General features: G+C 35.2%; 1 protein-coding gene across 8 annotated transcripts in view; it reads left to right on the top strand.

Annotated features, from left to right (window-relative positions):
• CCDC171 (coiled-coil domain containing 171) overlaps window positions 1–13166 on the top strand; it is a 443161-nt gene that overhangs the window by 128984 nt on the left and 301011 nt on the right. For all 8 annotated transcript variants that reach the window (XR_009210997.1, XR_009210996.1, XM_058431106.1 and 5 more), the window contains one exon: window positions 11404–11506. Coding sequence is in view for 6 of the 8 variants with exons in the window: in XM_058431106.1 (XP_058287089.1) it covers window positions 11404–11506 (103 nt within the window). In the remaining 2 variants the exon portion in view is untranslated. The remainder of the gene's footprint in view (window positions 1–11403; window positions 11507–13166) is intronic.

Here is a 13166-nt window from a genome sequence, read left to right as displayed (position 1 = left end):
AATAAACTGATTGTCAAAGCTAAGTAAAGAAGGGTAACATTTCATTATGTGAGATAAGCAAGTGGGATCATGGAATACTGACATCCATGGAAGCGGCATAGGTAAACAAGGTGGTAGGGAACTAAGAGACTAGCTATCATTAATATGATTAGGGAAAAGCTGCTGATGGTGATGATAACAAAAGCTACTCAGACCTCCTTAAGCCCATACAAATGCATTGTGCATATAATGGTAACTAGGTACAAGATATGATGAAAAGGTGAGCTGTGAGGGTAAACGTATGTAATGAAGATTATAGGCTCTGATACTTCCTCGTTTTTACTTAGAATTTCTTCATAATTACTTAACATATATTTAAATAAAAAACTTAAAAGTTTTATTGAGTTCAAAAATGTTCAGAAATTATAAGAACTATGTATTAGTTGCAAAAGTTCAACCTATGTTTAAAATGCTTATTTCATTAAAAAAACCCATTGACTAAAGGCTTTTTTAAAACCTATTTGTTTTTTCTATTATTTTTAACCTTATTAAAATTGCCCTTCATTGTTTTTATTGTTATTTATGACTTGAGTCAACTTTTTCCATAGCAGATCAGCAAGACCCATTTACCAATTTTTAGATATAAATATTTATGTATAGTTTTTATATGTTTCTTCAAGGGCTTGCAATCGAAATTTTTATTTACATGCCTTTCTATTTGTGATACTCATGTTGAGTGAGCAAAAAAGTGAGGGATGAGGTTTTGAAGGATCATAAAAAGAGAAGATGATTATGAAACAAACAAAAAAGAATGATATGTTAGATTAAGCCAGAAATGCATTCAGTTCAGCAGTGTGAGAGGTATAGTATCCCAAGGTGTGTATAAAGGTAGTTTGTTATCTCATTTTTCTTTCTGGTTAAAGATATTTTTTAACCAACATTGACTCCTCTTTCATAATACGTTAAGATTTGTCAATCACAACATTTTCTGAACTTTCTCTGAATATTTTGATATTTTTAGTCCCCTGTTTACACTGGTTGTAGATTCATCATAGCATCTAAAGTAGTCCTTGGGTCATGTTGGGTGATGAGTAAATGTTCATCTAAACATCATCTGGTTAGCCAACATAGCATTAAGGGACCTTTAATCCTAGGGCAACAAATTCCATATGTGAGTTTTGTCTGAGGCAAATAAGTGAGTCCCTTTATCCTACAATTCTTTTAAATTTCTGGGGATGTTTAGAATTATAGCGTTTGTTGAGTCAACAATTTATCATTAACCTAAACTTATTCTTTATGTCACATGATAAAATATGTTAATAAAAAATTAGAAACAATATTTTATCTTCAGTTAGTACTTTGTTTTCCGCTCAACAGTTTTGTTTATTTAGCTAATGGATTCTGTTTTCGTTCTCAAATTCCTTGTATGTTAAAAGGTTGTTAGGAGAACTAGCAGCTTTGGGAACAAAATTTGAATATAAGCATAGACCAGATATGGTGGCTGACACCTATAATCTCAGCACTTTGAGAGTCTGAAACGGGAGGACTATTGAGCCCAGGAGTTTGAGACCAGCCTGAGCAACAAACGTAGTGAGACTCCCATATCTACAAAAACATTTTTTAAAAAATGAGCTATGCGTGGTGATGTGTGCCTGTAGTTCTAGCTACTTGGGAGGCTGAGAAGGGAGGATCACTTGAGTCTGGGAGGTTGAGGCTGCAGTGAGCCATGATTACACCAGTGCATGCTAGCCTGGGGAACAAAGTGAGACCCTGTCTCAAAAAAAAAAAAAGAAGATAAATACAGCCACAATCCAGCATTTGAAAAACAAAACAAAATTCTGACACTTTTACTGTGTGAATGAAGAGTGGAAGCTTCATTAATAAAACTGAAACAATTTGTTAGGAAAAAAAACTTGTCAACTGTAAAACAAGTTAATAATGTAATTATTAAATTTAAGCTAACTTTTTACTGGCTATATTATTTGTAAGACTATTCGCCAGACATCTCTGTAGAATTATGTGAAAATTATAATATTAATAATTACAAATGTAATAGTAATTTTCAGGTAGACATTAGCTTCTTTTTAAGCCTGATGAGTGAGTAAATCTCTTTTTTGCTCTTTGAAAAATTTTACACTATTCAATCTTTTCTGCCTAATTTGACCCTAATTTTGATCTCATATTGTAATAGTGTGGAAATATTAACTCATAGTTTAGTTAAGATTGAGCTCTGTACTTGATAGAGAATTATTTTTGAACTAGGAATTTAATTGAACCTTGATATTAAGCTCACTCCAAGTATGCAGTTTATCTGGCTTTGCATACATATATTCCTGTAAATTTTTATACCTTGATATTAATGGGGACTTCAGTCAGCTGGCATAATAGAAACAGCATAAATTTTGGAGGTATATTGATCTGGGTTTTAACCCCAGGACTATCTCATTTTAGTTGTGTGACTTTAGTGATATTCTTCCTCTGGATCCATTTGCTCATTTGTAAAATGGTGCTAACAATCTCGGTCCTGCAGGGTTTTTGATGAGCATTAAAGATAATATATGTATCAGGAGAATGGCGTGAACCCGGGAGGCAGAGCTTGCAGTGAGCTGAGATCGCACCACTGTACTCAGCCTGGGCGACAGAGCGAGACTCCGTCTCAAAAAAAAAAAAAAAAAAGAAAAGATAATATATGTATGAAAATAGCAGAGGATGGAAAAAATATACCATGCACCCAATAAAAAAAAAACTGGAGTGGATATACTGATGACAGACAAAATAGACTTTAGAATAAAAATGTTACTAGAGATAAAGAGGGACATCTCATGTTGTTAAAAGGCTCAATCCACCAGAACGATCTAACATTTATAAAAATGTATACATCTAACAACAGACCCCCAAAGTATTTGAAGCAAAACCTGACATAATTGAAGGGAGAAAGAGACAATAATATTTTGGGGCTTCAGTACCCCACTTTCAGTAATGGGTAGAACAATGAAGAAGAATATCAACAAATAGATAGAAGACTCAACAGTACTGTAAACAAATTAGACCTTAACAGATATCTATAGAACACCGCACCCATTAGCAAAAGAACATACATTCTTCTCAAGTGTACATGAAATATTCTTGTGGATAGATCATATGCTAGGCCATGAAACAAGCCTCAATAAATTTAAAAGGATTGAAATCATACAAAGTGTCTTCTCTGATCATAATGAAATTAAATTAGAAATTAATAACAGAAGGCAACAGAGGAAAAATTCACAAATATGTGAAAATTAGGTAACACACTCCTAAATAACCAGCAAGTGTAAAAGAAATCACAAAGGAATTTGAAAACACTTTGAGATGAGTGAAATAAAAAGACAACATACCACACTTTGTGGGATGCAGCTAACACTATGCTTAAGAGGGAAACTTATAACCATAGTCATCTATATTAAAAAAAAAATAGTGGGGCATGGTGGTCCATGCCTGTAGTTCCTAGCTATTTGGAAGGCTGAGGTGGGAGGATTTTTTGAGTCCAAAAGTTTGAGGTCAGCCTGGGCAACATAGTGAGACCTCGTCTCTTAAAAAAAAAAATCCTCAAATCAATAACCTAACATTTTACGGTAAGAAAAGAGAAAAAGAAGAGCAAACTAAACCCAAAACAAGTGGAAGAAAAGAAACAGTAAAGATTAACAAGGAAATAAAAGAAATAGAGAATTTTAAAAAATAGAGGAAATCAGTGAAACCAAAAGTTGATTCTTTGAAGAGATAACTAAATTGATAACTTTAGCTACACTCATCAAAAAAAGAGAAGAGATTCAAATTACTGAAATCGTGAACGAAAGGGGGATATAACTACTGACCATACAGAAATAGAAATAATTGTGAGAGAATACTCTGAAAAACTATATGCCAACAAATTAGATAATTTAAAATGGACAAATTTCTAGAAAGACACAAATTACCAAAACTGGTTAAGAAGAAATATAAAACCAGCTGGGCGGAGTGGCTCGCGCCTGTAATCCTAACACTTGGGAGGCCAAGGTGGGCAGATCATGAGGTTAGGAGTTCGCAACCAGCCTGGCCAACATAGTGAAACCCCGTCTCTACTGAAAATACAAAAATTAGCCGGGCATGGTGGCGCATGGCTGTAGTCCCAGCTACTCGGGAGGCTGAGGCAGGAGAATCGCTTGAACCTGGGAGGTGGAGGTTTGTGGTGAGCTGAGATGGTGCCATTGCACTCCAGCCTGGGCAACAGAGGGAGACTCCGTCTCAAAAAACAGAAAAAACAAAAAAAGCAAAAACAAAAAAAAGAAAGAAATAGAAAATCAATGCAATAGCAGGATGTCTTAGAATATCAAAATACAAAATAAATAAAAAGAGATTGGATTAGTAATCAAAAAAACTCCCACAAAGAAAAGCCCAGGCTTAGATAGCTTCACTGGTAAATGTATTTAAATGTTTAAGAACAATTACCACCAATTCTTCATAAATTCTTTCAAAAATAGAAGAGGAGATAACACTTCCCATATCATTCTGTGAAGTCAGTGTTATTACCTTGATACAAAAACCAAATATACTGAAAGAAAGGAAAACTACAGACTAGCCTCCGTTTTGAATGTAGATGCTAAAATTCTCAAAACTATATTAGCAAGCTGAATCCAGCAAGATATAAAAAAGATACTATACCATGATCAAGTGGGATTTATCTCAGGAATGTAATACTAGTTTAACACCTGAAAATCAGCTAATGTAATAAATGATGGAAGCCTAATGATAATCTCAATAGACAAAGAAAGACATTTGATAAAATGCATCATCCTTTTATGATAAAAATGCTCAACAAACTAAAAATAGAAGGAAACTTCCTCCTCAACCTCATGAAGAGCATCTATGGAAAACCTACATCTGACATCACATTTAATGGTGAAAGACTGAATACTTTCACCATAAGATTAGGAATAAGACAAGGATGTACACTCTCACCATGTCTGTTCAACATTTTACTGGAGGTTCTAGCCAATGGTATTAGGCAAGAAAAAGAAATAAGAGGCATCAGTTTTGGAAAGGAACAAATAAATTATCTATTTGCAGATGACATAATCCTGTATATATTAGAAAATCCTAAGGAATCCACACATACAGAGAAAATTATTAGAGCTAATAAATTAGTTTAGCAGAGTTGTAGGATACAATAGAAGATCCATTTAGGAAAGCAGTTGTATTTCTGTAACTAGCAGTGAGCATTCCAAAAATAAAATTAAGGAAACAGTTCTATTGACAATAAAATAATAAAGAATATAATAGGAATAATTTGACAAAAGCATAAAACTTGTCTGCTGAAAACTGTAATTTATCACGGAAAGAAATTAAACAAGGTCGAAATAAATGGTGAAATATCATATGTTCATGTAATAGTTAATACTGGTAAGATGTTAGTACTCCCCAAATTGATGGTTTAATGCAATCTCCATCAAAATCTCAGTTGACTTTTTGGAAGAGAGCTATGCTTACCACTGTACCACCAATGAACTTTTAGTTGTCTTTTTGCAGAAATTGACAAGCAGATCCTAAAATACATAGGAAAATATAAGGAGGCCCAGAACAGTGGCTCATGCCTGTAATCCCAGCACTTTGGGAGGCTGAGGCAGGCAGATCACTTGAGGGCTGGAGTTCGAGACCAGCCTGGCCAACATGGTGAAACCCCGTCTCCACTAAAAATACAAAAATTAGCCAGGTGTGATGGCGCGCATCTGTAGTTCCAGCTACTCAGGAGGCTGAGGCATGAGAATCAGTTGAATCCAGGAGCCGGAGGTTGCAGTGAGCCAAGATCACAATACTGCACTCTAGCCTGGGTGACAGAGTGAGACTCAGTCTCAAAAGAAATATAAGGGGACTATGAATAGCCAAAATAATCTTGAAAAAAAACTATCAAGTTGGAGTAGTAACACTTTCCAATTTTAAAGCTAACTACAAAGCTACAGTAGTCAAGATAGTATGGTACTAGCATAATGATGTACATGTGTATCAATGGACCAGAATTGAGAATCTAGAAAAAAATCCCTCATGATTATGTTTAGTTGATTTTCAAAAAGGGTGTTAAGTCAATTCAGTGGGGGAAAGAATAATATTTTTCAACAAATGGTGCTGAGGGAACTGGATATCCACATCCAAACACCAAAGAATGAATTGACCTCAGCCTGGGCAACAGAGGGAAACTCCATCTCAAAGCAACAAAAACAAAAAGAAATGAGAATGGTGATTCTTTAGGCCTTGGGGGTAGTGGTGGGAGAATGGGGAGTGAGAGCCAGTGGGTGTGGCACATCTTTTAGTAGGGACTACACTGTTCTAAATCTAGATTGTGGTTATGGTTGTATAACCCTGTGAAAATACTAAAAACATTAAACACTTTAATTGGGTGAGCTGTATGTTATGTCAATTATGTCTCAGTCAAGTTTAAAAAAATATAAAGTTACCACAATTAAGAGTTTGGTACTGACAAAATAATGGAGAAAGCAGTGAAAGAGTAAGGAGTTCAAAAATGGCTATCAGTATGTATGAGAATTTAGTATATACAAATTCTAAACATGTATATACAAATTCTAAACACAAATATACAAACATGATAATGTTTGTATGCCAAATCAATGTTTAGAGAAAGATTATCTCACAAATAGTTTTTAGACAACTTGTTATATTATAATGATAAGTAATATGACTAAATCCCTGACACATTGCTTATACTAAACAAATTTTAGATTGATCAAAGAGCCATAAAAGAGGAAAATGAAAAAGCGCTGGAAGAAAAATGGAATTGTTTGGTCATCTTGGAGTAAAAGGAAAATATGACATCAAACTCAGAAGTCCTAAAGCATACTATTGATGTGCACACTTGATCACTTGAAAAATATAATTTTGTTTTAAGAATATATTATAGTCAGATGGCAAATAGAAATGAGAAAAAAATGATTTGCAACATGTAACAAAAAGAGATTGCTTTTATAATTTATGGAGCACTTTTATAAATCACTAAGGAAGAAATGAATGATGTAATATAAAAATGGGCACATGATATGAACAGGCAATGCACAGAAAAAAATACAGATGGCTAGTGAACATGAAAGGATGCTAATCTTAATTAAAATGAAGTAAATGCACATTAAATAAGTTGATAATGCCTACTATTGGATAGATATTGGGAAACGGGTGCTCATACCGTTCATGGTAGTATACATTGGTATAACTGATTAGAGAGTAATTTGTTAATAATGGTCTGAAAACAGTGTGTTTCCTTTTGCCTCATCAAATCTATTTCTAGGAATTTATTGAGTAGATATACTTAACGTACATGCAAAATATAAAAAGAACATACGTAAGATTGTATATTGTAGTGTCGTCACTAATAGCAAAAAAACTGCCAGAAACCTAAAAAATATTAACAGTAGGGGGGACTGGTTAAGTTAATTTATGGTACATCTGACCAATGGAGTACTATACAGCTAAAAAAGTTTCTGACGTGGAGAGATGTGAAACATACTATGAGTGGAAAAGAAAGTAATATAATAGTATGTATTTTATGATCCTATTTGAATTAAAAAATTATAGATTTTCCTATAATTATAAAACACATTGTGAATAAAACTTACCTGTGAGAATTGAGTTACCTTTTATTTTTCTCTATTTTTTTTTACTCTGAGCATAATATACTCAAAGAATTTAATAGAATATTTAAATATTTAATAATTAAAAATACCTATAAATGTTTTATTTATATATATAAATATAAACTTGGTGCTTTATAAATACTGTGTTTTTTAAGGTAAACTTTGATTGCCATTAGCAAGAATATATTTTATTTAGACTTATTTATGTTGTATTTATCTTATTTTATTTTTGAGACAAGGTCTTGCTCTGTCGCCCAGGCTGGAGTGCAATGGCGCAATCATGCTCACTGCAGCTTTGACTTTTTGGAGTCAAGCAATCTTCCCACCTCAACCTCCTGAGTAACTGGGACCTACAGGCATGTGCCACCATGGCTGTCTGATTTTTCATTTTTTTGTAGAGATGGGATCTCACTATGTTGCCCAGGCTCACGTTGAACTCCTGGGCTTGATACTCTTGCCTTGGCCTCCCAAAGTGCTGGGATTACAAGAGTGAGCCATTGCACCCAGCTTTACACTGACCTGTGAGTCTTTGCTTTGCGAATTTCCAGAAGTCTCCATCTGGACTTCTTGAGTATTTTATAATGCAGCAACAACCTGCATGTATATCTGCCATGGAAAAGTGATTTTTTGGCCAGGTGTGGTGGCTCACGCCTGTAATCTCAACACTTTGGGAGACCAAGGTGAGTGGATCACTTGAGGCCAGGAGTGTGATACCAGCTTGGGCAATACGGTGAAACCCTGTCTCTACAAAAAACACAAAAATTAGCTGGACGTGGTGGCACACACCTGTAGTCTCAGCTATTCAGGAGGCTGAGGCATGAGAATCACTTGAACCCAGGTGGTGGAGGTTGCACTGAGCCGAGATTGTTCTACAACCTGGGTGACAGAGCAAGACTTTGTCTCTAAAAAAGAAAAAAAAAAGACAAGTCATTTTTTTGTTTGTTGGCTTATTTACTTTTTACTCTTTTTTAAAAATTTAACTTTTGGATAATAGAAAAAGTTTCTACAATGAAAAATGAAATCTCTCTCTTAATCACCCAGATTCTCTTCTCAGAGACAACCATAATTACTGCTTTTTTTTTTTTTTTTTTTTTTTGAGACAGAGTCTCACTCTGTTTCCCATTCTGGAGCACAGTGGCGCGATGTTGGCTCACTGCAAGCTCCGCCCCCTGGGTTCACGCCATTCTCCTGCCTCAGCCTCCCGAGTAGCTGGGACTCCAGGCGCCCACCACCATGCCCGGCTAATTTTTTGTATATTTAGTGGAGACGGGGTTTCACTGTGTTAGCCCGGATGGTCTGGATCTCCTGACCTCGTGATCCACCTGCCTCAGCCTCCCAAAGTGCTGGGATTACAGGCGTGAGCCGCCGCGCCCGGCCATAATTACTACTTTAAAAAATGATTCTGGGCCAGGCATGGTGGCTCACCCCTGTAATCCCAGCATTTTGGGAGGCCGAGGCGGGTGGATCACTTGAGGTCAGGAGTTTAAGACCAGCCTGGTCAACATGGTGAAACCCCTTCTCTACTAGAAATACAAAAATTAGTCGGGTGTGGTGGTGGGCACCTGTACTCTCAGCTACTTGGGAGACTGAGGCAGAAGAATCGCTTGAACCCGGGAGGCGGAGGTTGCAGTGAGCTGAGATCATGCCACTGCACTCCCACCTGGGTGACAGAGCGAGACTCCATTTCAAAACAAAACAAAACACCAAAAAAACAGATTCTGTGTAGAGATTCTCTCTGCATTTACAAATACGTACACACACACGCACACACACACTTCACACATATGGCAGTATATTAAACATATTGTCAACCCACTTCCCTTTTTGTTTTTAGGTTAACAAGATAACTTAGATATCTTTTCATTGATGAAGAGCATCCTCCTATTTAAAGTCTGTGTGGATGAATCCTAATTGATTTTTCTGTTGATAACATGCTATAATTAACTACTTAACACTTATTTTAGAAACTAGGTGTTGCCTAGGGGAAACACTGGGGATACACTGGTGAGGACAAAAATAAAGAGACATTTACTCCCTTTGTGGAGCTTAAATTCTGTGAGATGGACACATTAATAAAAGACCAACTCAAATAAAAGTGAATCATAATTGTGATAAGTGCTGAGATGAATGTGATAGAGAATTGATATAGTCAGGGAGGTAAAGGACAGTTTTTCTGGGGAAGTGATTATTGAGCTGACATGTAAACAAACATTGATTAATTTTACATATTTTGAGGATGTAAGTTTGTCTTATCTATTCTTCCATTTTTTTCTGTATCTATAAACATACCTTTAACATCAACCTTTAAATGTGCTTAAGTTTCTCATATATTAAATAAAAACAAAACTCTTCTCTGACCCTTCCCTCCTTTCCAACTACTGTTCTTTATCTCACCTTCCTTCTTACCAAGAGAGTTGTCTAAACTTCCTGTTTCTATTTACTCATCTCTCACTCAAGAAAAAAAATTCAGGCTTACTCCGTCTTTAACCTATTCCAGTCTGTGTTATAATTATTATAACACAGTGAAACATCTCACCAAGGTCACCAATGACTTCCAAACCCAGGAGACACTTTTTAGTCTCCATTTTGCTTGAATTGGCATGATTGACAACTCTCTTACTGAACTTCTTGAAATGTTCCCACATCTTGTATCCCCTTCTGTTTTTCTTCTTCTTTTTTTAGATTTGTTTGCTAACTTCTTTTCTAACTACTAAATTGCTGGAGTTCCATAAGACTTGTCCTAGGCTCTTTTCATTTCCCATCAAACACTTTAAGGCAAGTTTCAGACAGTATCTATAGATGATTCCCAAACCTATACCTGACCCTACTTCTAAGATTTACACCAATTATATTCAGCCACCTCCCATATTTTTCTACTTAATTTGTCATTTGTTCCTTCAAATATATTTATTTGGGACCTGTTATTTGACAGGCATTGTGCTGGTGCAGAGTGTCTTAGGTTATCTCTAGTGGAATATGATTAAAACAAAATTCATGATTGATACCTCCTGCCAAAAAGAAGCAAGCAAGTAAACAAACAAAAAAAATAGCCAAAACAAGACCTTCTCTACCATCATTGTTCTGATTGAACTACTGAAATCCACCCAGTTCATCTAACTTAAATCTTGGGATCAGTCTCAACTCTTCTTTTTCTGAGTACTTCCCTTATCCTCATCCAATCGAATCCAGTTCAATCCAGTCCAATCAGTGTGGTCTAACCCAATGCAATTTTACTAAAGTCTGGCCATTCTACCATCTTAGTCTCTGTCCAGTGCTTCCATTCCCTGCCCCTTCTTCCCCTTTCACTGTCAATACCCTAGACCATACTACTATCACTTGACTGCTGCAGTAACTTCAAATTAGTCTTAACTGTCTTCACTTTTGACTGCCGTCTGGCAACTTGCCATATCACTGTAGTCATGATTTTTTAAGTGTTCCATAATTCCTCTGTCTCAGTTTTCTTATCTCTAAAATTGGGATAATAATAGCCTTTCCATCATAGGGTTATTGTGAGGATAAGATGAATTACTATATATAAAACACTTAGAATAGTGCCAGGCACTAACTCCTCAGTAAATTATTGATAAGACCTTGTACAGTGTTACATTAAGCCAAGTAAAAGGTATGATTAAGAGAGAAAGATGGTTTATTAATAATATATTTGAATGGAATCATTATCTTGTTTATACTTAATTGTTATATATGTTCACACTAAAAATCTGCAGCTCTTATAATACATGACCTTATGTGTAATTTTTTTCTTAATTAAAAGGCTAAGAAGCACCAGGCCTTCCTAGTAGAGACATGTGAAAATAACGTGAAAGAATTGGAATCGATCTTGGACAGCTTTACTGTGTCGGGCCAGTGGACATCAGGTTAGTTGAAGGTATAAAATGACAGATGCATCTGTCAGTGTTCCAAAGTCACTACATTTTGGGAATTCTGCAGATGCCTCTTATAGTCCCTCATCTCAACATGTTTTGATTTGATGACATGATAAGAGCAGTTCTCACAGCAGTCAGTTGGCCTAGCTGGCTGAGAAAGGGTGACGGAATATGGACCTGCTGTTGTCCTCCCAGAACTTGATTTACAAGTGTTGGGGTCTGTGTGATTGGACAGACAAGGGCTCACTTGCTGTGTTCTGAATCCAACTGAGAAAAAAGTCCTTACAGTATACCTGCAAGGGGAACAGATGTTTCGATCAAACTGAGCCAAATTCTGAGGCAACCTTCAGCAACTTAAAGGTCATGCATTTAAAAGGTTATGTAGGACACAGGCTGTAGCATAGCGCATGTTCTAAACTTTCCAAGCCGGTTTTCTAAGCTGGTTTTCATTTCCCACTACCATATACATATACTGTCCAGATGGAATGCTTAGGTAACATATTTTAGTTGTAGTTATTAGCCCACTTCATATGATAAAGAGCTATAAAATTATATATTGATTAGGTAGACATATTTTGAGAACTAGCAAAAGCAATGGTTGGCTAATGAATTCTGTTCACTATTTCTACTTTCTTAGTGTTTTGTGTTTATATTATGTGTGCTATAGTAGCTTTGACATAAATACTTTTCTACCTCAGTTTTCTTTTGCGCTACTTTCAGCCTTGAATTATTTGGTGGTCTTCTAACACAATTCTATTCTTCAAAAGGCACATAAAATTAAATTTCTCACTCTTAAAAATTGAGCTGCAGGACTGTTTTTTAAAAAAACATTTTTAGAAGGAATCTAAGAACAATTTGGCAAATAAGTTCTTTAGAGAGCTCTTAAGTTCAGAAAGTTTTTGTCCTTGAAGACTTGGAAGGACTTCATCAAGGTTCATATTTTACTTTGTGGATCTGTAGATTTCTCAGTTGGTAAGCTATTAGAAATGTAGTGTGCTTTGCTATTTTCTATGTTTTAAGTCTCTGTGTTTTTAGCTTTTATGAAATTAATGTGTAACTATCTTTGTTTTAATGTAAACTTTTCCCAAAAGCATTACTGTATCATAATCATAATCTGTTATCACGGACAAATCAAAGGATATGAAAGTGTCATAAACGTAGGTATAGGTATCCAGTTTCAATTATATTTGTTACAGCTTTGGAGGAGAAAATTTTCCTTTGCACTAGTACTTTTTTTATTATTGAGATGTGTCAGTGGTGTTTAATGGTGTTAGGATCTTTAAAAATTGTTAAATATTGTCGCAGTATATCATATGCCTCAATATTATTTTAAATATTTCTTCAGAGTTGAATTAGAAAAGCTAAGAATAATGTGGTCATGTCTCGTTTGAGTTTTAAAGTAAAATAGTTGGTAACAAAGCAACTCATAAGTTATTACTAAGCCTACAGAGTTTTCTATTAAAATTTTAATTTTCTTTTATTTTTTTTTTTTATTTTTTATTTTTTATAATTTTTTTTTTTTATTATACTTCAGGGTTTTAGGGTACATGTGCACAATGTGCAGGTTTGTTACATATGTATCCATGTGCCATGTTGATTTCCTGCACCCATTAACTCGTCATTTAGCATTAGGTGTATCTCCCAATGCTGT

The sequence above is a fragment of the Hylobates moloch genome, unplaced genomic scaffold (assembly GCF_009828535.3).
Source record: "Hylobates moloch isolate HMO894 unplaced genomic scaffold, HMol_V3 SCAFFOLD_19, whole genome shotgun sequence".
Lineage (NCBI taxonomy): Eukaryota > Metazoa > Chordata > Mammalia > Primates > Hylobatidae > Hylobates > Hylobates moloch.
The sequence above is the reverse complement of the archived record's forward strand: the minus strand, read 5'-3'. Positions and strand labels throughout refer to the sequence as shown.